Source organism: Thermobia domestica, chromosome 4 (assembly GCF_964235325.1).
Source record: "Thermobia domestica chromosome 4, izTheDome1.hap1.1, whole genome shotgun sequence".
Lineage (NCBI taxonomy): Eukaryota > Metazoa > Arthropoda > Insecta > Zygentoma > Lepismatidae > Thermobia > Thermobia domestica.
Window position 1 is genome coordinate 224,924,003 of NC_137457.1, and position 25,436 is coordinate 224,949,438.

The following is a 25,436-nucleotide window of genomic DNA, read 5'->3' on the forward strand; positions in this document are numbered from 1 at the left end:
TCTGCAGAGTGTGTAATATTTCGCGGTTAGACCTGCCTGCTACTCTTGTTAATTAAGAATTCCAGATCATTAAGAGTTGTTTAAGATGTGAACATATTTTGTGCGGTTACTTATTCTTGATTTGTCAAGTTTCTTTCCTTCGTATGTGATATGTTTACTCAACCTTGAAATTATGGAGAACGGGATAATTAACTACCAATTGTATAAGATAATTAAATATATGTATATTGGAATATAAATATGTGATAGATGTATGTTTTATTACGAAGAGTGTAGTATAATTTAAGATACATCGTTTCTATGTAAATGAAGGTTTTCGTTACCTTCCCGATCGTTTGTGATATAATGGATACGTTCTGTTGCTATAGTTTTCGTAACTTCGACAAATATAAAATGTGAATTTGTAGAGTATAACGCCTTTGTAAGTGTTATTTTTCCTTGTGATGTGATTGTAATCTGAACTATATATGTGTACAACACCTCTATGTGTCACATTACTAACTGTATGTTGGGTGTTATAAGAGGCATGTTATCGCGATTCATCGTTCACGTTATATGTATCCATAAAACATTGTGAAATCTAAACTCTTTGATGTAACTACATCTCTATTCCCTTTCCGTGACTAATGAATCTCCTAAATCAGATAGTGTCATTCATCCAAGTGAAGTTATCATGATTGCTTCGTCGGGCACGTAGCCAGGATTTCGTAATAGGGGGGGTCCGAGACATGAAATACTGTGGTTATCACACCAGAGTTCGATTATTCTAAACTATTTTACTGGTAACATATATTGGTTCGTTTAGTCAGGATTTCGTGATGGGAGGGGGAGCTTGATATGAAATATTGTAGTTATCACACCAGGGGCTTGATCAATTTAAACTATTTTACTTGCAACATATATTGGTTTGTTAAGACTTTAAAATTAGGACATATTGGCAAGGGCGCCGATTTCTCTGTAAATTTGGGGGGGTCTATTCAGATGCAGAAAAGCATATATGAGGATTTTAAAACAAATTGCATTCAAATATGCCAATATATTGTATATTTATAAATACAACAAGGGGGCCCACATGACCCTTGGGGGGCCGGCCCCCCAGGATCGGCGCCCATGCATGTTAGTAAGTATTTTAGCAACAAACTATGAAGAAATCTCGAATAAAAGAATATTTATAAAAATATGTTTTTAAAAAATTACAATATCTACGTTCTTTCTTCTGTTCATCCAAATATAACAATTTTCCCTTCATTATGACCTCAACTATTAAAAAAAAAGTACGTATCCAATAATGTGTTGTAAAATATTTTATATCTGCGTTCCTTTCTCTGTTAATCAAATGTTAACAGGACTTGCTTTCCACATAACTTCTTTGTTTTTATTATTCCGTCAATTACTGTCTGTTCCAAATGAGAAGTTAAAGGAGCAGTAGAAAACCGTTTCTGAAATAACATGTTTGATAGTACAGGGAACCGATGATAAAAATTTATTTTTATTTTAGCTTTATTTTTATCTTTATTTTTAACGCTGATTCTTCCTATTTCTTGTTTCTTTTTGTTTCGTCCTTCCTTAATTTTTTTTATTTCTGGTCTTGAAGGGGGGGTCCGGACCCCCCGGACCCACCCCTTGGCTACGTGCCTGGCTTCGTAACAGTAAGGAGTAATTTTAAAAATATAGTTTAAAAGTTTCAGTGACGAACCCGCCTAAGGCATCGCTTATAGTAAAACATCTTCGCAACTCATCGTGCTCTAAATTGTATTAAATTAACTTTGATCTCCCGAAATTATCAACGTACCTTCACTTTAACAATATACCCAAATAACTGACAAAATAAACAAAATCTGTTTAGAAACTAATTGTGGAAACTAAGTAGCTTTAAAGACTAACTTCAATGATTAAAATATGGATTAGTTACGAGATAAATAAATTATTATAGTATGTATACTTCGAAGGAAGATACAGCTTGCGGTGACACCTGACAAGTGAAAACATGGACACTCTACATGTGATATCATTTAAAACAACGAGAAAATAGACTCTCTTAGTGAATTGTGTTTTCTTCTAAGACTGCAGCGAAAGAGATACGATCTCTTGTTATAAGCGTCCAATTTTCGTAATAAGATATATTAAATTTCATAACTTTAATACTAATGGATATGTCTTAATATTTTATGTATATTAATATATATACATGTGTAACCATATGTAACTAATTTCTTTTCTTGTTATCAGTAGATATAAATGTTATAAAACTGTAGTTAGTTAATAGTTTTTTCTAAAGGAGTGTTTATCCTATTTACTTACATAAATACATTGTCAAATACAGTATGAACGTGTAATTCAATGAACGGTAATTCTAGTTTTAAGTAGGGAACCTTAAAATTTAGTGTAACCTAATAACCTTTGCTATGTGTATCCTTTTATTGGAAAATGTGGTTAAGTATTATGATTCATGACCTAGGTAATGAAGGTTACTAATCTCCGAGTAATACAAAAAGGCTCTATAAGGCGAGCCGGAGCAATGGAATGGAACTAGAGATAATAAATGTTGCGTTCAAAGATTTTAAGAACCCCAATTCATGGATAATAAGCTTATCGCCTGATTTTTTTTCCTAGACTAACTCAAATATGACTTTGATTCATTGTGCAAGATTCAATAAGCGAGTTAAGATTACTTCATAATCAGAAACGACGAATAGAACAATCAACTTAAAATTTCACTTCGTCTGGGCTGGGCCTAACTAACTCCGACTTGTACATTTACCTGGATCCGGGTCAGAGTTGTATTGGTAAACATGTGTCTTGCAATAAAAAGTTCAAACTCGATTCTCAAGTGATAGAACGGGAATATAAAGAACCTCTTGTACCTATTTAAGTTTCTTTACTATGTTTCGATTATTATCCCGTATCTCTTCGTTTCTACCCTTTCTTTTCCTCCCTCTTTTATCTTCTTCTGTTTTCACCATAGACCATTCAATATACATTTACTGTAAGATTTTCCACATGTCTATTACTATCTCTGACATCTGAGGACAAAGTTGTAGTGTACTTACAAGGAACGTATGTGCTACCGTTGTATTTGGTTAAAGCCACGTTATCCACCGACCCCCCCCCCCCCAGAAATGCCCTTTAGTTCTCTATTCCGTTCTCTTCCTTGTTTTAAAGATATACCTCTTATCTTATTCATTAGAAATCCCTAATATCATTTCTATGGCATTACATGTAATAGAACTTTGTATGAGCATTACTTTGTGTCCCCGTTACATCATCACCAATATGATGTTGTAGATATTGTAGAATCCTTAATTTGTATTTTTTTTTTGACTCTACTACTTGTATCTACTATTTGTATCTACTTGACAAATTTCCATTTGTCATGTAGATTTGATTTTTTTAAACTGAGGTAGTGTCATTTATATATATCTTTGGTGAAATCGCAGCACTCGGGATGCTAATGCCTCAGTCGAATACGTAAGTACACAGTGATGAAATACTTTTTAGTTGGATATGTCTAGAAAATCTTTTTTAGAAACTGGACTAAATTAGAAGAAATTTATCAGTCATGCAAATCTAAACTTAGGTTCATCGTTGTTCTCTATAATTCACTAAAAGCTCGATTCATTTATAGTGGTAAAGATTTGTTGTGTAATTATGTTTCTATTTTTAAGAGCTTTCTATATTGAAATTTATTTCTTTTCCTTGATTACAAAATATATGTGATGCTTTATAACAAATTATTGACTTTCTTCTTTCAGAGTTTGCAGCTTCTGTACCTTGTGTAGGAATATATGGAACCAAAGCCCTGTATTACGCAGCAGGAACCATAGGACCACGTGAGAAATCAGAAACAGAATGCAGGTTTGAATTTAATTGAATTCGGTAATGCATGTACTATCCTCTATCATAAACTTACCCCCATATATTTGAGTTCCATCAAATTGAGCAGAATTTTCCTGTTGAAAGAATATATACTACGTGACCGAAAACAGTACCTATTCAAATTTGATAAATTCGCTATGGTGTATGAACAAAACAAAACTAGAGATGTCTATTAAAAAAAAAAAAGAGTATTTTTGTTGGATATTATTTCATAACATTTTTGCACAGTAGAATTGTTTCAACAAAATTTTAGGAAACAATGCAAGTGGACAAAAGACATCATAAAAAGTTAACAAGAGAAAACTAAAGTAAAAACTTACTAAATTTTCTAACGCAATACAAATGGACGAAAGAAACCACAGAAAACTAGTAAGAAATAACTAAAAGTAATAATTTAATTAGTTTTCATAGTAATACAAATTTACAGAAAACATCATAGAAAACCAATGAAGGATACCTAAATGTAATTATTTATAAAATTTTCGAAGGCAAATAGACAAATGACCTCATAGAAAACTAGTCAAATTAATTGACAAAACACAGGAATATGTAACTGAGGAGTATGATTATTAAAACTGTCATATCTGTAGATTGGTGTGGAGAAGAAACAAAATTGAGAACCAGAGATTTAAGAACAACTCAAGTTATTAATGTAAACTATGTATGCCATAAACACATATTTCAAAACGTACATACCTAACATTCACCACTGGACTCCACTTGAAAGTTCCTCTTTTAGGCTTTCCTTGAGTGTTCTCCCGTATTACAGTCTCTTTTTAAAATCTATCCATATATACTGTATATATAACTTTAGGAACATTTAAATCAATTATCGTAAATAATTTTGATTCTCGGTATATAGAAAAATGTATGTAATCTTGGTAGGTATAATGTCAAGATCAATTTTAGGTGGAAGATGTTTTCTTAGTACAGAGATGGATTTATATACAGTGTAATTTCAGAAGCTAAAACGCATAGATAGACTTTAGAATAACCTCTTGCCCTGTAATGCATTTCTCAATGTTTATACTATAAAAATACTCTACTCAGTAAGATTTGGTAGAGCAATAAAACGGGATTAGCCCAACTCCCACAACAGTTTATTAAAAGTTCTGTTATAACATCAATATATAACTCTATAAGTGTGGTCTTGAAAACAAAATGATATTTTTTAGTGGCTTATTGGCTAATGGAGAATCCCAAGACTCAGGCAAATCAAGGGAAATAAAAACTGAGAGCGTGAGCAAGCTAAGAAGTTCCGTTCAAGAGCTTCCTTATTCCCACGCAAGTAAAAGGAACGTAGTTAATTACTCCTAGAGACCACGCAAACTAAATGAAGGAGGAACCTCAGAGAGAAGGTAATTTAAGAAAGTCCAAACAAAGTAGGAGAGAGGTGCAGGTGTTACTACATAGGGACAGGCAGTAACTTTTAGATCCAATCTTCAATAATCCTCACCTGTCTTCCTGGAGGTGTGATGTTATGAGTCCTTTCTGCATCATGTTTATAATGATGATACCCGTCATCTGCTTGCATGTAGTAATAGTTGGAAAGTGCATGGCTTTGTTGGCAAATATGAAGCACATGCAAGATAAAACAAAACCCTAGCCGGTTAAGAAAATAACCAGAAGAGTCCTTTTTAATAAAATTGTTCAGTAGCAGACTGACTTCCTCTGAGAATGTGCATTTAAAAGTATTTCACATAAGTTTCAAACATAAGTACGATATTGTGATTGTATCACTTGATGAACACTAAGACTGCTGCGAAAAATAGACAGTTATATCGAGGTGAGGTCTGAGGGAATAAGCATTAAACAGTTACCCAAGGAAGAATCGTGAAACACATGTCCTTTTCCATATGGGATGGGCTGCTTTCCTTCGGTTAACATGACTACCATACACACACTAACATCCGATACTATGTGATGAGTGCTTGTAACTGATATTTGAACATCTCTGATGCCACTGTTATTAAAAGTTCCCACTGGAACTGGCTAGGAGATATCAAGTTTCGCACTTCTTGTCACTAGTTATCGTACAGTGGGCCACAGAAATTCTTGATGTACTAAGTTCGCGACATAGGCAACCCAACTAACGCCTCTCCAAGATTAATTACGCCTGGTAGAGTAGCTAGAACAGCAGCATGAAGTTGCCCCCAACTGTTTAAAGAACAAATCGTAAAATATGTTTTTGTGCAGGAGTGAGGAGAAACGCTGCCTGACGAAATGACAAAAGGGAATCTTTGGATACTTGTACTCACAGTAAACAGCACAATACCAGAAAAAATATACGGACACCAGAGGCGCCGTTGAGTAGATAATAGTCAGGGGGCTTAAATAATCTTATAATTAACTCAAATGAGGGATTATAAACAAGTTAACTTACTTCAAATGACTATACATATATGCGTATCAAATAATATAGAGATAGATTATGCGGTATATGTAGTAGGTCATTTTTTTAAGTAAACACAAAGCCTTGCTCTGAGTTTTGAAACTATTAACAATAGCCCTACCTGCAAATCAATTAAAATATGGATCGATCATTCGGGGAAGAGCCCAGCCTCCAATGAAAATTTTGGGGGTCTAACAGGGCCTGAGCTCCTTGGTTCCGGCTCCACTGATTGATACGTAATACTACTTCGAAAGAAGAACTTGTCCGATTTCATTATTCGTTAAATGACTTTTGAAAATGCTAAATATTGGTATTAATTATTAAAATATTAAAAATGCAAAATTCGATAACACTTAAACGAGTTGGAGAACTTATCCGTACTAAGCGTATTTCCCCTTAGGTTGCAAATATAACTGAAGGTTTCTGATTTGTATAATATTTGTGAAAATTTACATTGACACAGAAGGAGGAAAGGGGAGAATATAGTGTCCAACTGGAGCTCAGCCTTGTAAATGAAACATTTTAAAAAGACTAAAGGAAGGGATGCCAATCGAACCCGGGCCAGGAAATTGACAAATCATAACGATAACCATTCACCTAAAGCGTTACTTACTCTGGCTCTCCTAAAGATTATTTTCTGCTCGCTCAAAACAGTAGCTTGTTTATAGTCAAATTGATTGCCAAAACACAGGAATATGGAATATATCGAGTCCCTACATTGGCTCACTATGGGAAAGTAAATTGAAATGTTCAATATTAAGGGAATAATACAATCAAGTGGAATTATGCCTGTGCAAATACTTTTATACTAACATAGAGAATGAAACTAATCAATATTTGAGCTTATTGGGTTGACAATGTTGCCAACCTGGTACAAAGTGTTGTTTTCAGATAGCAGTAGACGTCTACACTTTTAGCCTATGATTGCTCACATCAAAACACTCCTAAATATGGAGCACTGTCTTCCGAAGTTTATGTGTGGCATTAATGAAAGCTGCGTCAAGATCATCATCATCATCACCCGGCGGGAGTTCACGTGGTTCGGTTTTTATGTTAATCAATACGTCCACGTCTCATATAGTCTTGCTGTTTAAAGGGACGTTAAACTCCAAATCAACTCAACTCATTAAGAATATAGTTCTGAGTTAAATATCAACATACGTCCAAAATGAAAATTATTCATGCTCGTCGTGTATATATATACACGACGAGCATGAATAATTTTCATTTTGGACGTATGTTGATATTTAACTCAGAACTATATTCTTAATGAGTTGAGTTGATTTGGAGTTTAACGTCCCTTTAAACATATATATATATATAGAGAGAGAGAGAGGAAGCAGAATGTATATGGTTGTATTTTTCATAGGACCGCGGTGGCTTAGTGGTAGGGCATCACTTCTGATGCATGGGGTCCTTGGTTCGATCCCAGCTTGCACAAAGTGAGATTTGTGGTGGAAAAACACCGTGTGGGGGGGGGGTTATCAGGGCTCCCCTGTTTCCTCCTACTTTCCTCGTTCCACAATTTTCATTCATTCCTCATCATCACCGTTTCCTTTACCTAGCTGACATATGCATGGGACGTCTAACTTAAAATTTTAATTTCGTTTCATTGAGAAAATTAGTATAATTCATAATATGCATCTTTATAAAGTAACTTGGACAAACAGATATATATATATATATATATAATGCTTAAAATTGAATTAAATCGTAATTTCAGAAATCAGCAATATCTTTGGTTTCTCATTTATTTACATCAAATATTTAGTTATTTTATTCTTAATAGCAAGAAATATTTAATAAAATCTTTAGTTTTACGTCCCACGATTATGCCTGTTAGCCTAAAGTAGACGGTGATGATGGGATACGAATGAAGTGGTGGAATGAAGAAAGTGTGAGGAAACGGGTGAACCCCGAGAAAACCCACGAGCGCGAAAACCCACTTCTCCACCACAAAGTCGATAATAGCTGCTATATAAGACACAATTATCTATACCTTTGGTGTGGGAGACCCTGGTTCGATTCCTAATGTAGCTCATGTGGTTCGGATTCCATGTTAATCAGTAGGTTCCATCTCATATAGCCTCGCTGCTGAAAAGGACCCTAAACTCAAATTCAACTCAACTAAACAATTATCTATACATTGAATTTAATTAGGAAATCGGTATTATCATAAGAGCAAGTTTATGAAAATGAAATGTATAATAATGGTTGAATAAAATAGAGTTTGCGTAATGTTGTAATGCCCAACTAGGGTTGCAATAGTGGACAGTTCAAACTGTCAATCCCATCATTCTAATTATTTCACTTCAATGTTCATGTTCCAAAGTTGTGCCCGAAATGCATTGATATACCAGCAAAGCAAGCAAATAGTCGCTGCTCAGACGGTGAGGTCATGGACTACTAACGAAGTCATGGACTCCGTGTACGAATCTCGCTGCGATCATAATTGTTCATAGTCGGGATTCAATTGCTACGAAGCATATTTTTACTTTGCTGAAGCATTTAAATTTCTTCTATTTCTAGCAGTAGCTTCTATTTCTATCAGTATATGCAGTTGGTTGCTCCAACAGCTCATAAAAAAATATTTTTATCTGCTAACAGCCAGAATCCACTCCTTATTTCGATATATGTTGTTTACATAAAGTAAGCACTGCACAACTGTCTATTATTCTGTTCCACTTTCCTTCAGACAATTTTTACATATTAACAGACAATATTGTACTGACCTTGTAAGTGGCTCTAGGCATAAGACAAAATTAAAATGTTAACACACTGTTCTGTGAGTATTAGCTCAGCAAAGGTTTCGATTTATGTTTACTTGCTATGTTTCTGCACTCTTTAGAAACGAGAGCTATTTCTCGTATAAAGAAATTAATTCGTTCCGTTACTTTTTTAACGTTCATCCACTAAAGCTAAACAATCATCTGTTTTACAAAAAAAAAAAAAAGAAGAAAAATATGTAAAGGTTTACTTTCCTGTTTAAAATTTAATCCTTTTCCAGTGCTATATGCTAATCAGTGCTTTATTTGTAGAGTGGAAGAGGAATTTACGTAATTACTGCTTTCCCAGGATGGAAAGAGTTGATCCACCCCTGTAGAAACCAAACAATTCTCATAAGCATTATCAGTTAGACAATATTCCTTCTACAATACTGCTACTATAGTTTCTATCTCAAGTAATACGTAAAATAATAATAATAATAATAATAATAATAATAATAATAATAATAATAATAATAATAATAATAATAATAATAATAATTAGTATCAGACTTGAAGAGATTTCTATATGGTACATGTATTCATGAAAATAGTCACTACTTGTTACGTACTCAGTTGGTATTCCATTCCTGGCGGGAGCTCATGTGGTTCGGATTCCACGTTAATCAGTAGGTTCTGTCTCAAATAACCTCGCTGCTGAAAGGGACGTTAAACTCTACAATGAAATGAAATCTTTGAGGTATACTTCCCACGGATATGTCAGCTAAGCTAAAAGAGACAGTGATGATGAGAAATAAATGAAAGGGTGGAATGAAAAAACTGGGAGAACCCCGAGAAACCCATGCACACGATGTTTGTCAACTATAAAGTTCACTTGGCGCGAGCTGAGATCGAATGCATTAGAAGTGAACGCTCTACCACTGAGCCAGTGCGACCTGGTTTAAACTCTACATGTCTAACATGTAATACTTCCCAAGTGTAACACTCCGTTTTTGATAAAATTTAGCAGGTAGATTGTACACATAAACGAATACGTGTTTTTTTTATTTTCTGCGGAAAAACGGTTTTAGTGGGCAAAAGCTCCCACCCTTAATTTTGAAAGTTGATGTCCGAAAGGCAAGAAAAAGTGGACCTAAGTGAATGAAATTGTGTGTAGATATTAAATATGTAAAATAAGGCCTCTCGTGTTCAACATATGTCCTCATCCGATTTCTTCAAATTTGGTACATCAACAGTAAGCAGAAACAGTATAGCGTACTTTATAGTATTTAGGGAGGAGTCTATAACCCTTAGAATGTTTTTCCGCATAAACAGAAAGACGTGGCGATTTATTTCCTATTTACTGTTGATGTTCCAAATTTGAAGCAAACCAGTTGCGGGCACTTGAGAAACACGAGAGACCTTATTTAACATATGCATTACCTACATACAATTTTATTTGCTTCGGTCCACTTCTTCCTACGCTACTACGGTAAAATTTACTATTTTCGGAGGGCGTCTTGACCCCCGAAACAGTATTAGTGCCAAAGTCCTCCGAATTGCACTTTTGATATTTCGTAATCAACGGTTTAGAAAGGCTGAGTTCCGCCCAACTCTTTTTTTGTTAAGGAAAATTCGAAACAGTATTCCCTCATTTCACGTCTACAATATCTGTGCACAGTTTCATTGACTTCGGTCCACTTCCTATTGCATTTCGGGCGTTAAATTTCAAAATTTTGGGTGAGGGCTTTTGCCCCCTAAAACCGTTCTTCCGCAGAAAATGAAAAATCCGTATTCGTTAAATTTTTTGTGTATTGTCACTACAACAAAATTTCGTTCCAGTTCTTCATCTTTTTTAAGCACTATACTATTATTAACATTTCTACACATACTAGCATTTCTACACATTTCTACACATACTATTATTAGCATTTCTGATATTTCATGATCAAGTTTTTGTAGGGGTCCGTGCCCCACTCAACCGTTTCTTTAGGAGAATACGAAACACGTATTCCCTCATTTTAGGTCTATAATATCTGTGCACAATTTCATCCACTTCGGTGCACTTCTTGTTGATTTTCGGGCGCCAACTTCCAAATTTTGGGTGGGAGTTTTTGCCCTAAAACCGTTTTTCTGAAGAAAATAAAACACACAAATTCGTTTATTTTATGTGTAGTATCTACCTGGCAAATTGTATCAAAATCGGAGTGTTACTCTTGGGAAGTGTTACTTGTCAGACAAAACTATTCACCTGTTGTATTTTCTCCGCTCCTACTTCTATATTTGACACGGATCACTTCGTTATAATCACCATGGATTTTGTCTTTCTAACATTTATTTTCATCCTATATTCTTCACAAACTCTTCTCAAATTTTCAACATCTTATTGACTTTCTTTTTATATTCTGCAACAACAGCCATATTATCCCCAAACCGTATACACCTAATCATTTTACCTCCTAATGAAATAATATCTCCATTATGTAGACTCCTCTTCGCTATCTCTTCTAGATAGATATTAAATAATGTCGGCGAAAGATATTATCCCTGTCGAACTTTCCTTCCAATTGCATTCTTTGTCTACTGTGCATTCAGCAGTGAATTTCCATGACAAATCATGAATAATTCTTATACTTTATATAATATTTATGGAAGAATATATAATGGAACCTATATCAATAACATACATCATTCCTCAAAATACAAATACGATGAACATAAACATACGATCAATAGACATATTACGCTAGCGTGAAATAGGCTTAAACTTCAGACACTACAAAATACATTTCATTTGCTCTCGCTGCCAGTCTAGTGGCTAGCACGTGTGCCTTTGGTATACGGCGTACCGGGTTCGATTCCCACTCGGAGAATTTTAATTGTCTTTAATGTTTTTGTGTTTCTGTCCCTGTCGTTTATGATTATTGGAAATAACTGTAAAATGTGTATACCGAGTAGAAAATGGAGACAAGTTACTGAGATACGTTCGGTGAATCAGTTAACTTCAAGAAAAGAAAAAAATGGTCTAAAGCGCTTGCCCGTAGATCACTCTTAAAGGTTAGTTCGAGTCCCATGAAAGTAAGATTTGTCTTTCACCTGTTCTCCAAGTTTCCCATTGTATTTCTATCGGATTCGAGTAAATAGAACTTCGAATAGAGACGTCGTTGAATTCATTTATTGACTAAACCAGAAATTCTGATAAAGATAACGACTATGATTTTATTATTAATAATACAATTATTATTATTATTATTATTATTATTATTATTATTATTATTATTATTATTATTATTATTATTATTATTATTATTATTATTATTATTATTATTACTTATAGTACGAAGTTTAAAATGAGGCGATGCAGCATTTACGTAAACTAAATGATAATTTATTTGATAATATTCACTAGTCCACCATACATTTACCAGAGTTTCCTTAGAAATGAAGTGTATACAACATTGAATAGTAAAAATATTACAATAAAATATATTATTAAAAATATTGATTAAGTAATAGGAGTTAAACATGCTTTTCCAGTAAGAATTATATATAGAGAGGATTTGCATTAAAGTGCAATCCACACGAATATTCGAGTTTTAATTCGACTAGAAATCGATAACTTACACGATAATATCTACTTCATTATTTCTGTAATTCTTTATACTTGTACGTATTATAATTCCCTTTGAGTTACGATCTTGCCACTTCAAAACGTGGAACAAGAAATGAATGTAATATTCTATTTGTTAAGAAAACCTTTGAAGCACTGAAGATTTCAGGGGATGACGTGAAGGGGAATTTGATATAAAAATAGAAAAATACAAAGTAACAAAATAGCACATAAGATTCAGTCTGCAAAGCAATTGTTACTCAAAGAATGGACATACACTATTTCGAGAATTTTTCACACTACAAAATTTCCGGTTTTTTTTCAGGCCTTTACAACACTACTCACGATTATGCCTGTTAGGTTAAGGGAGACCATGATTAAAGCAAGTGACTTATGTTGGGCAAATTAGTGGAAGGAGAAAATGGGAGGAAATTGGAGTGTCCCGAGAAAACCCACGAGCACGATGTTGTCCACTTCAAGCTCACTTGCCTTGGGAACGAACCAAGTATCCCACCCTCAGATCAGAGTTGGAGTGGATCAGTGGGTCAGTGGGTCAAGTTTTCTGAGTGGATCAGTGGGTTGAGGGTCAACAGCATATGAACCACTGAGACACACCACTTACCATGACCCACTGCGATCCACCGACCCACTCTTATCTACCAACTCACTGTACTTACTGCATTGTAGACAGTATCTTCTGAACAGTATATTTTTATTTCACCCTCGATCCTAGCAATAGGAACTAAATACACTTTTCTGATTGGTTACAGTTTGCGATTGTCCAAACCTTCTAGTGTATGTATTGTGTATTATAGTAATAGAATAAAATTGTCACTTTGTATGAATTAAAGAAGAAGAAAATTGAAGAAGCAGCTGAAGTTAAATTAGTATGGCAGTCAAGCTGGAACAAAACGAGCCCTGCGGGTCTTCTGACCCGTTGTTACTACTACTACTATTACTACCTATACTATGGATTCGTGAAGCAAAACTGCACGCGTAACGTAAGTAAATAACTTTTTTGAGTATTATTTATCATATTTTAGTCCTGGAAATTTGAAAATTCTCCAAGATATTTCATTTACTTTAATATAGTAAATAACATTTCGGGGACTTAACCCCGGAAGCGCACCCTTAAATTCGCCACTGGTTACGACAGTCGTTGTGTAATAAATCTTCTTGACACTTCGTGTCTACATCTGTTGACAGTTTGCGAATTACAAAGGAGTTGATGGGGAAATCCCCTTTGCTAATACTAGATGTTGCTCTAACCAAAGGAGATTTCCTCCTCATTCCCCTTGTAATTCGCACACTGTGTAGAGATGTAGACACGAAGCGTCAAGAAAATTTTTTACACAAGGACTGCGGTAACAATAATATTTACGGAATAGATTAACTTTTGTTCCTACCGTAGTTAAGATTGAACATTGAAATATTTTACAAATGATTTCAAAATTTCTTTTGTTTTATTCATTATAAACATATAATGAATTAATATTTTACTTATAGTTACAAATGGGTACTTTATTGGTTGAAGCAAAAAAAATGTATGACTCGAACAGGAACCGCACCCGGAACCTTTTATTCATGAGTCAAAGATTTTCCTCACTTGCCACGCCGACACTTAGTAAATGTGTGCGTCGTACAATATGTGGAATGAGTAGACAACTTTAAGACTGTTTTTCTCCATTATTTTTGGCCATTGCGCTCTCCCAGTTTGCAATATTAATTCTTTAAATGTACACTACCAAGTCGCAAAAAATGGCCCCGAAGTTCACTTACCAAAGTCTGCCTTCTCCTTGTAAGTGAAAAAAAGAACTTAAGCCATTTTTGGACATAGTAGTACTCCCCCCCGTATATTGCGCCAAGTCAGCAAAAATTTTCTCGTTTCTGATTGGCTGATAGAGGTCACGTGACTTTAGGCCCCGCCCACGCGGGAAATTCAAATTTCCAGGTCACGTGGTATGACGTCATGAGTCACCCTGCGCTGAAATCCCTCACCAGGATTTTTAAAATTTGTTCCCTTTTACGTGTAAGATGAGTGCTTGATACCTGATTCTGATTGGTTGACAAATGTCACGTGATCTTAGACCCTGGAATATTTGAAATTCGTTTCCTTTTATGAGTAACATGAATGCTTTGGTACCATGATGCTGATTGGTTGATAGAGGTCACGTGATCTTAGGCTCTGGGATTTTTTAAAAAAAAAATTCGTTCCCTTTTAAGGGTAAGATGAGTCCTTTGATACCTGATTCTGATTGGTTGACAGAGGTCACATGATCTTAGATCCAGAGATATTTGAAATTCGTATCCTTTTACGGGTAAGATGAATGCTTTGGTACCATGATGCTGCTTGATTGATAGAGGTCACGTGATCTTAGGTCCTAGGATTGGTACTACGATACTGATTGGAGGATAGAAGTCACATGATTTTAGACCCACCACACGGTGAACAGATTACATGGTATAACGTGGGGAAATCCCTCACTCATTTGTTTCCTTTTTTACGGGTAAGATGAATGTTTTGGTACCTCGATTTTGATTGGAGGATAGAAGTCACATGATCTTAGCCACAGCCCATGTGAGAAATTCAGAGTGTTATGACGCCGATCCACCCTTGACCGTGATTTTAGAATTTGTTCCCTTTTTATGGTTATTCTTTTTGGTACCATAGAACTGAAGTTTACATTAAATATTATCGTTCTCTTTGACAGATAAGATGATTACCAACTTTCTTACCTTGATGGAGAGACAGCCCGTCTTATATGTTTACGTATGGAGATCCTGTCCTTGAATTAGTAGCCTATGTCTCTGAAAGGAACAATGGTGAAAGAGGGGTCCATCCTTGTTACTTGTAGATTTCTTATAACACATTGTTGTGAGTTTAAGCGATTTTTAAACGCTCAGTAAGCGCTTCATTAATGCAAACAGTGTTGCCAGATTTTTCTTACCGAAACTGCTCCGATTCTTTTCGAAACCGTTCCGCAGAGTGCAAGAAATTTTAAACTAAATTTTTTTCGAACTAAAAATATTTCAAAACTAAAAATTTTTCGAATTAAAAAAATTGTAACTAAAAATTTTTCGAACAAAAAAATTGAAACAAAAAAGTTTCAAAGAAAAAATTTTCGAACTAAAAAATTTGAAACTAAAAAATTTAAAAAAATTCGAACTAAAAAAATTGAAACAAATTTTGTCGAACTAAAACATTTTTTAACAACAAAAGTTTCGAACTAAAGATGTAAATCACATGTAAAAATTTTCAAATCAAACTTTTTATCGAATTAAACTTTTAAAATTTTCGAACTAGAAATTTAAACCAAATTTTAGAAAACTAAAAAGAAAAATCCTAATAAATGTTTTTCCAGGAATCGAACTCAGGTCTTTCAAACCAAAGATGTGTATGCTAACCGCTTAAATGAGATCGGATTTAATCATGCTTGGTGGGTTTCGAACCATGGTCCTTGTAAAGAATACACTTTTAAGAAAATAAATCTGACAGTGTAACGCTTCCGTTCGTGGATTAAAATAAAATGCTGATAGACTTCTTTGTGTGTTGACATAGAAACACATATGATTGAATGCAAACGTCAGCGAATGTTGTATCGTATTACTTTTGTTTTACTACGAACGTGTCAGCATGATTCATGAAAAAAGCAAACATTGACATTCTCTTATGGAATATGAGGAAAATGAAATGTCGTCACAGTTACGACAGGTAGTGACATGTAGAATGCATTTGGGATGATGACATGATCAGAACTGCGATACTAGATGTTGTAACTATTGAGAAACGTGAATGACGTCACGATCGATTGTTACACATCGTTTTGGTTCGTGATTCATGACAAAAGCAGCGTTTTGATTGGTTCGTTGTGATGTCATTTTATAAATTTCCTCGTTTCTGATTGGTTTATGATAACATCGTTTTCACAGCGACCTAAATAAAAATCTAAATTTCATTTTTCAAATCCTACACCGCTCTCAACTGTCAAGTGAAGAAGGTCTGTTTTTTAAAAGTGTCTTCATTTAAGTTTTACTGCACCGATTTTTCGTTCATTGAATTTTAAGTTCAGTGAGATTTTATTTTTCACACAAGATTCGAAAATCATTTTTATTTCATATTTGTGGGCGGATCACTAATACACTGTTTTACTTTTAGTACGAAATATTTAGGCTATGAAGGAAGTAGTGGAATGGGAAAATGGGAGTACCCCGAATAAACTCACGAGATCGAATCAGGAACCCCCACACATTAGAAGTAAACACGAGAAATGATGATATGGTTTGTTTATTTTGGTTTAGCGTCCCTTCAGCTTAATGTTGAATCTGAGGGCCCCCGTCGGGAATTGAACCATGGTCATAAATGTGTATGTTTGGTTTTAAAAAGAATGCATTACAAAATTTCTAAAACTATGCTTGAGAATAATATTTTTTGCTACCCTTTGAAACCATTGTTTTAGTTTAGCGTCCCTTCAGCTTAACGTGATATTCGAGCAACCACCCGGGATTGAACCAGGGCCAGAGGTGTGTACGTCAACCATTTAGCTTAGTTTTGAAAAGAATGTATGATAACGCGTGAGAATATTAAATTTCAGAAAAGGCTTGACATCGCCCCCGACGTGGAAAGCAAACCCACCCAGGATTGAACCAGGGCCTTCCACGTCCGAACCATGTACGCTAACCGCTTAGTCACAATAATAAAAAAAATACGCTATACAGATTTTGTTTCGACAATTACGTATGCGTAACGTTAATGCTTGGTGAATCTCTTCAACTTGCAAACGCATCATTTAAAGGTCGTTGTGAGTGGAAAAAATGCTTACGCGTACTTTGTCACATCTCAGTACTGCTGAAACATTCATTCATTTCATGCATTCTTTTTATCACTATAGAATGGCAGGTCAGTTATATGTTGATGTAAGGGTCTCGAGTTTAGTTTCCAGTATGACAGCAATAAAACACTCATTTCAGTAACATAATTATTTATTTTTTAAACTTTGATTTCTAGTACGTGTGCTTTAATAATGAGATTCTGAACGCACCGCCAGGAATCAAACTCAGGACCTTTACATGAATTGCTTAGTTAAGAATTTATCATAAATGTTATGATTTCCTGTTTATCAGGTGATTAAGATTTTTCTTTCTTCTTTTCTTTTGTAGTAAATTCACGCTGGTCTATTCCTTTTTTCCCCATTACATATTTGTTTTAAAGTAATTGTACCTGTGTTTGTTTTGTCCTGTTTTTAACCATGGCCGAATCGGGTTTTACTGTTCGTAATGAAATCACTCGTCATTATAGACGTTTTAACATTGAGGGCAGAATGCTCGAAATTCAATTTAACGCACCACCCGTAGGAACCGATATTATCCAATACGTGCATAACAGTTTCCAAGCAATGCTGGACCATTTATTAGTCAATGTCGACGATGAGGCGATGGTTGGTTTATCAATAATATCACCACGCAACAACAATAAGCCATTTTGGGTGAGTTTTCGCCAAGCACGAAACCTGACACTGGAAACGATGTGGGCCTCGTTCGAAAGAGTTTTACAAAGTAACAATTCATTTCTCCTGCACGAACCATTCACCGTTCATTTTTATCGTGTGGATATTCCACGTGGCTATGGCGGTTTGCGACAAGGAATACTTCAAAATGAAGAATTGTTACGTTGCAAGCGAGGGATTGTACGCGTAAAAAATCAAGATTCAAGATGCCTGGCGTACGCCCTTGTCATTGCTATTGGTCTGAGAAAATACAAGAATGTAGATGTGAAACGATTTACACAGTATCAACATCAGAGAAAATGTGTTGTAGATCAAGAAGTCGATGCGTTATGTGCAAATGCAGGAGTGAGTTTGGATCATGGTGCCAGTGTAAATGAAATTCGGCAATTCCAGGCATACCTCAAAGAATATAAAATTACTGTGTACACCAGTTTCACAGGTCATGACATCATGTACGAGGGACCGAACGATGAAAATCGCACTCCCATAAATTTGATTTGTTTGGCTGGCCATTTTGATATCATCCAATCTTTAACGGCTTGTTTTGCAACCAAGTTCTACTGTGAAGCGTGCCATAAAAAGTATAGTAAACGTAATGAACATGTGAAAAATTGTCCTGTAACGTGCTGCAAATGTTTACAGAGACCTCTATGCGACAACAATCAAACGCCGATATTGTGCAACGACTGCAATCGTCAATTTTACGGCGAAGAATGTTTTAACAATCATCGTAATATTGTATATCATCAAGGGGAACCTGTATGTAAAATGATGAAACAATGTACTAAATGTTACAGAGTATATTCTTTTGTGCATACCGGAAAACGCATTCATGATTGTAATGAGATCTTTTGTAATGTTTGTAAGAAGATTGTTCCGGGATTGCATCAATGTTTTATGCTTCCTGATCGCCAATGTTTGAAACCTGGTGTTCCATCACTCATGCATGCAAAGAAAGCCTTATTGATTTTCTATGATATAGAATCTATGCAAGACAAGAATATTGGCGATAATATGTTTGTACACGTTTCGAATTTATTGGTTACACAACAAGTATGTTACGCATGTGTTGAAAACGATAATATCCAGCAGTCTTGCAGTACGTGTGGTCAGCGCCAGCATATTTTCCAAGGAGATGATCCAGTTTATGATTTTCTTCAGTACTTGCGGGAACGTCGTCGCAACATAAATAGGATTTTCTGTCTCGCTCACAAGTCGAAGGGCTACGATGGACATTTTATTCTAAAGGCTATGTAGAACAATGCCAATGGAGACCTGACGTCATATTAAATGGGACCAAGATATTGAGTTTAACCTTGAATAATCTGACGTTCATTGACTCTTTGAACTTCCTCCCTATGGCATTAAGCAAATTGTCAAAAGCGTTCAATTTACCCGCAACCAAAGGCTACTTCCCGCATTTCTTCAACACCAAAGAAAATCAATCATATATTGGACCACTTCCAGAAACGAAATATTATGGTGCAGATGAAATGGCCGTCGAAGACAGGAACAAGTTCATGCAGTGGTATAACGATCATCGTAATGACACGTTTGATTTCCAGAAAGAAATTATCAACTATTGTATTCAAGATGTCAATGTACTGCGACAAGCATGCGTTTCGATTATGACGTCATTTGAAGCAGAAACCAAAGTGAATCCCTTCTTGGAGACGATCACGATTGCAAGTGCTTCCAATTTAGTATTCCGCCGGAATTTCCTCAAACCCAATATCATTGGAATTCTACCGGCACATGGCTATCGATGGAGAAGTACCCAATCGATCACTGCAATGCAATGGCTGGCCTACATTGAAAAAAGCGAAGGAAAACAAATCTTACATGCGGACCGACAAAAAGAAGTGTTTATTGCGGGATTCCATGTTGATGGCTACTACCAAGATCCTGAGACGTTAGAGGAGCACGTCTATGAGCATACCGGCTGTTTTTATCACGGCTGTAAAGTGTGTATTACTACAGGCCGTAATCAGCCCATCTACGGCAATCCAGAAGACATCATGGAATTCCGTTATGAACGAACGCAACGAAAAAATGCAAGACTGCGTGAATTGGAGTACATTGTACATGAAATGTGGGAGTGCGAATTTAAACAGTTCTTGAAACAAAATCCAGCAATGGCGATGTATCTCAAAAATCATACGTACATGAACCGCAGACCTTTAAATCCAAGAGATAGCTTTTTTGGAGGAAGGACCAATTGTGTGAAATTGTACCATCAAGTCGACGAAAAAGCAGGAGAAAAATAAAATATTTCGATATTGTTTCGCTTTATCCTTACATAAATAAGTATGCCAAATACCCTGTAGGCCATCCTAGAATTTATCTACAGGGTGATGAAAATATACCACCAATAATTAAAGTCAACGGTCTGATCAAAATGACGATATTGCCAAGTCGCCATCTTTATCATGGTCTCCTACCTTATCGATGTAACAAGAAACTACTGTTTCCACTGTGTGCTGCTTGTGCCGAAGAAATGAACCCAGACCCTACAGCAACGTGTACGCACAACGATCAGGAGCGATGCCTCTGGGTATCATATGAAATACAGAAAGCAATAGAATTAGGATATCAACCGGTGGAGATCTTTGAAATTTGGGATTATGACATTGAACAATATGATCCCATCACGAAAACAGGTGGCTTGTTCACGGAATACATCAATACGTTTTTGAAATCGAAAATGGAAGCTTCTGGCTGGCCCAGTTCATGTGTCACCGAAGAAGACAAACCAAAATTTATACAAACCGTCCTGGAGCGTGAAGGTATTGCATTGGATCCGACCAAAATTGAAAATAATCCTGCACGAAGAAGTTTATCTAAGCTTTGTGTTAATTCTCTATGGGGAAAGCTTTCGCAACGTTCAAACTTCAGCCAGACCACAATTATTGATCGGCCGGAAGAATTTTATGAAAAACTCACTTCCCCCGACATTAAACTCCATCAAATTGTGCCCATCAATGATACGATGTTATATGCGTTCTGGGAGTACAATGAACATGTGCCTGTTCAAAACCGAAACACCAATGTCGTTTTAGGAGCATTTACATGTCAGGCACGTCTGGAACTGTACAAGTATCTGGAAATGTTGCATGAACGTGTTTTATATTTCGACACGGATTCTGTGATATTTACATAAAAGCCTGGGGAGCCAACTATTGAACCTTCTACGTACTTGGGATGCTTATCGGATGAGATGGAGTCTTATGGACAACGAGCGTACATAAAGACATTTGTTAGTGGTGGGCCGAAAAATTACAGCTTAGAAATATACAATCCAGACACCAACGTCACCAGCTACATATGTGAAATTAGAGGATTTACATTAAACTACAATGCAGGACAGCAATTAAATTTCAACACGCTAAAAGAAATGATTACAAATCAATGCCGTGGACAAGTCACCATTACCATCCCCCATAAGATATGCAGGAACAAAGACCATACCATCGTCACTCGCAAAGAAAAAATGTACAGCATCCAGTACACAAAATGTCGATTTAAAGAACTCAATTCTTATGATACGGTTCCGTACGGGTACGTTAAAAAACGGAAGTTGGAACTGGAAAAAAAAGATGAAGAAAAAACTGTAAACACCCAATAAGGCCACCATTTCTTTTTTCCTTTTCCTTTTTTCCCTCCTTGACCATAAAGCACCAACACCAAGAAAAAAAATGAAGTACCCAGAAGAGTTCATAAACCACCAACATCATCAGTGGAAGAAATGCAATCATCTCGTATCCAAGGAGGAACCTTGACCATAAAGTAGCAACACCAAGAAAAAATGCAGTACCCAGAAGGATTTATAAACCATCAGTGGAAGAAATGGTGTCATCTCGTACTCGAGGAGGAAGATGAACCTAAACAGATCCATCATTTACGAGTAAGTTTTATTTCTCTCTTATCAATATTTACTCATTTTTTATCTTTAAGTTTAACGTCCCACGCTTATGCCGGTTAGGGTAAAGGAGACGGTGATAATGAGAAATGAGTGAAATGGTGGAATGAAGAAAGTGGGAGGAAACGGGAGAACCCCGAGAAAACCCACGCACACGGTGTTTGTCCACCACAAAGTTTACTTGGCGGGGGCTGGGATCGAACCCGGGACCCCAAGCACCAGAGGTGAACGCTCTACCACTGAGCCACCGCGGCCCCCTTACTCATTTTTATTGCTTCAGAAAAAAAGAAATTCATAAAGTAATCCATTGTTTCTTCTTTTTCTTTACAGGATACGTCTACAAGATTCGAAGATGATGACACGTCCAAAATATTCATTAACTAGATCCTGTATATATTATGTTAATAACTTGTATGAGAAGAGCACATACCTTTCGTTAAAATACAACAAGTTAAAAAAAATGTTTTATTATTTCTTGAAACCTTGAACACTTGTTTTCAAACAATGGTAATCTTGAAAATTTAAGGTGGAAAATATATCCAAGATTTGGTTTAAATGATTAGTTTGAAAATATTTTGTTCGAAAAAATTAATTAAAGAATTTTTAGTATCCAAAATTTGGTTTTTAATTTTTAGTTCGAAAAAAAATTGATTTGAAAATTTTTAAACGTGGTTTACATCTTTAGTTCGAGACTTGTTTTTAAAAATTGGTTTCAATTTTTTGGGGGGGGTTCGAAATTTTTTTCATTTTTTTAGTTCGAAAAAATTTTGATTTGAAAATTTAGTTCGAAAGTTTTTACTTTAAAATATTTTTAGTTCGAAAAAATTTGTTTCAATTTCTAGTTCGAAATTTTTTTGAAATTTTTTAGTTTCAAATTTTTTAGTTCGAAAATTTTTGTTTGAAATTTTTTGTTTCGATTTTTTGGTTCGAAAATTTTTTTCAAATTTTTTTAGTTCGAAAAATTTTTAGTTTTGAAATTTTTTTTAGTTCGAAAAATTTTTAGTTTTGAAATTTTTTTTAGTTCGAAAAATTTTTAGTTTGAAAATTCTTACACTCTGCGGAACGGTTTCAAAAAGAACCGGAGCAGTTTAGGTAAGAAAAATCTGGCAACAGTGTTTCCATTAATGAAGCGCTTACTGAGCGTTTAAAAAAATCTCTTAAACTCACAACAATGTGTTATAAGAAATCTACAAGCGACAAGAATGGACCCCCTCTTTCACCATTGTTAAAAAAAAATATCCTTTCAGAGACATAGGCTACTAATTCAAGGACAGGATCTCCGTACGTAAACATATAAGACGGAAGTCTCTCCATCAAGGTAAGAAAACTGGTAACCATCTTATCTCTCAAAGAGAACGATAAAATTTAATGTAAACTCAGTACAATATCATGATACCTAAAAAGGGTTATTTAAGAAGGGGTGTTGAATCCTCTATGGTACTAAAAAGGATAACCATTAAAAGGGAACAAAATTCTAAAATCCCGGTCGAGGGTGGATCGCCGTCATATCACGTAACCTAAAAAAATTGAATTTCTAGCATTGGGGTGAGGGGTAAGATTATGTGACTTCTATCCCCCAATCAAAATTGAGGTACCAAAACATTCATCTTACTCATAAAATGAAAAAAACGAGTGAGGGATTTCCACACGTTACACCATGTAATCGGTTCACTGGTTGGTGGGTCTAAAATCATGTGACTTCTATCCTTCAATCAGAATCGAGGTACCAAAGTATACATCAAAGAGGATACCCGAATTTCAAAAATCCCTAGGTCTAAGATCACGTGACCTCTATCAATCAAGCAGCATCATGGTACCAAAGCATTCATCTTACCCGTAAAAGGAAACGAATTTCAAATATCTCTGGATCTAAGATCATGTGACCTCTGTCAACCAATACTCATCTTACCCATAAAAGGGAACGAATTTTTTTTAATCCCAGAGCCTAAGATTACGTGACCTCTATCGACCAATCAGCATCGTGGTACCAAAGCATTCATGTTACTCATAAAAGAGAACGAATTTCAAATATCCCAGAGTCTAAGATCATGTGACATCTGTCAACCAATCAGAATCAGGTATCAAGCACTCACCTTACACGTAAAAGGGAACAAATTTTGAAAATCCTGGTGAGGGATTTCAGCGCAGGGTGACTCATGACGTCATACCACGTGACCTGGAAATTTGAATTTCCCGCGTGGGCGGGGCCTAAAGTCACGTGACCTCTATCAGCCAATCAGAATCGAGAAAATTTTTGCTGACTTGGCGCAATATACGGGGGGGAGTACTACTGACATCGATATTTGTAATTGCAATAATAGCAATAGGACTTATACTACTACTTGGCCTGTGAGTTTTTAGAGGAGCTAACTACTGGAAACAATACATTTTTGAATCACTATGATATATAAATTATCATATAAAAAATGGATGTATCTATGTGTGCCTGATCATCACGGCCAAATTGCAAAGTCAAATGAAATGACTTTTGGTATATAGTGAGGCCTTAATCCAAACTGAGATGTTAGCATATCACTTTCATCATAATAATATCTTAAGCGGGTAATGGGGATCCGAATGTTTTAGAAAAAAAATGAGTATCTCACAAGCCGTTAAACTTACGAAGCTGAAATTCAGTATATTGACTCTCTATTGAAAATGAACACAACGTCTCATAGCATTTTTTTAAAATTCTTCTTTATGAGCGGGGTGACAGCACTTTCTATATATGCAAAATTGGTAGTGGGTTGGTTTGTAAAAATAATTGAAAATGATCGATATTAGATGAGAAACAAATTCACAAACAAATTGAGAAACAGAAACCATGCGCCTTCTACTATAATAATTCCTGAAGCTTACGTTTATTATATAGAGCGCTTAGGGCACGGGGCAATCAATTAATAAAGTTGTGAGAAAAATAAACATAAAATTTGTATGTCGCTTAATTACACGGAAATTTTAAGTTTGGACTGTACGTTGGTCTACTTACCTTGATTTGGGACTTTCAAATTTCATGCGTTTATCCACTAAAATGTATCGATAATTCAACAAGGAAATAATTATAGCATCATAATTTAATTGAAATTCATCGAACGTTGGCCCATGAGAAACACTTTACCATTTTATATCGTAAAGGTCAGGTCCACCGTTATTGTAACAGACCAGTACTTGAGCGAGTGACCGTAAAAATTCAAACTCCGATTAGAATTTCACAACCTGGTTTTATTATTACAAGTATAAAGTCTTTAGTCAGTAGAGAAGAGGGTGTGTTTCATGTGTCAGAGTTGATAACGATGAGTTTTGTTAGGTGGTGGGTCGGAGTGGGTCGGTGGGTAGTGGGTAAGAGTGGGTCATGTTTGCTGGTGGATTAGAATGGCTCACGATTGGTGGAGGGTCATGGTGGGTCATGGTGCGTGGTGGGACAAGTTTT

The 25,436-nt window shown here is 35.5% G+C and overlaps 1 protein-coding gene across 1 annotated transcript in view; it reads left to right on the forward strand.

Annotated features, from left to right (window-relative positions):
* The window catches only part of LOC145683451 (uncharacterized), a 354,212-nt gene that overhangs the window by 307,212 nt on the left and 21,564 nt on the right, over nucleotides 1-25,436 (forward strand). Inside the window, exon 5 of the mRNA XM_081754787.1 lies at nucleotides 3,753-3,855. Coding sequence (XP_081610913.1) covers nucleotides 3,753-3,855 — 103 coding nt within the window. The remainder of the gene's footprint in view (nucleotides 1-3,752; nucleotides 3,856-25,436) is intronic.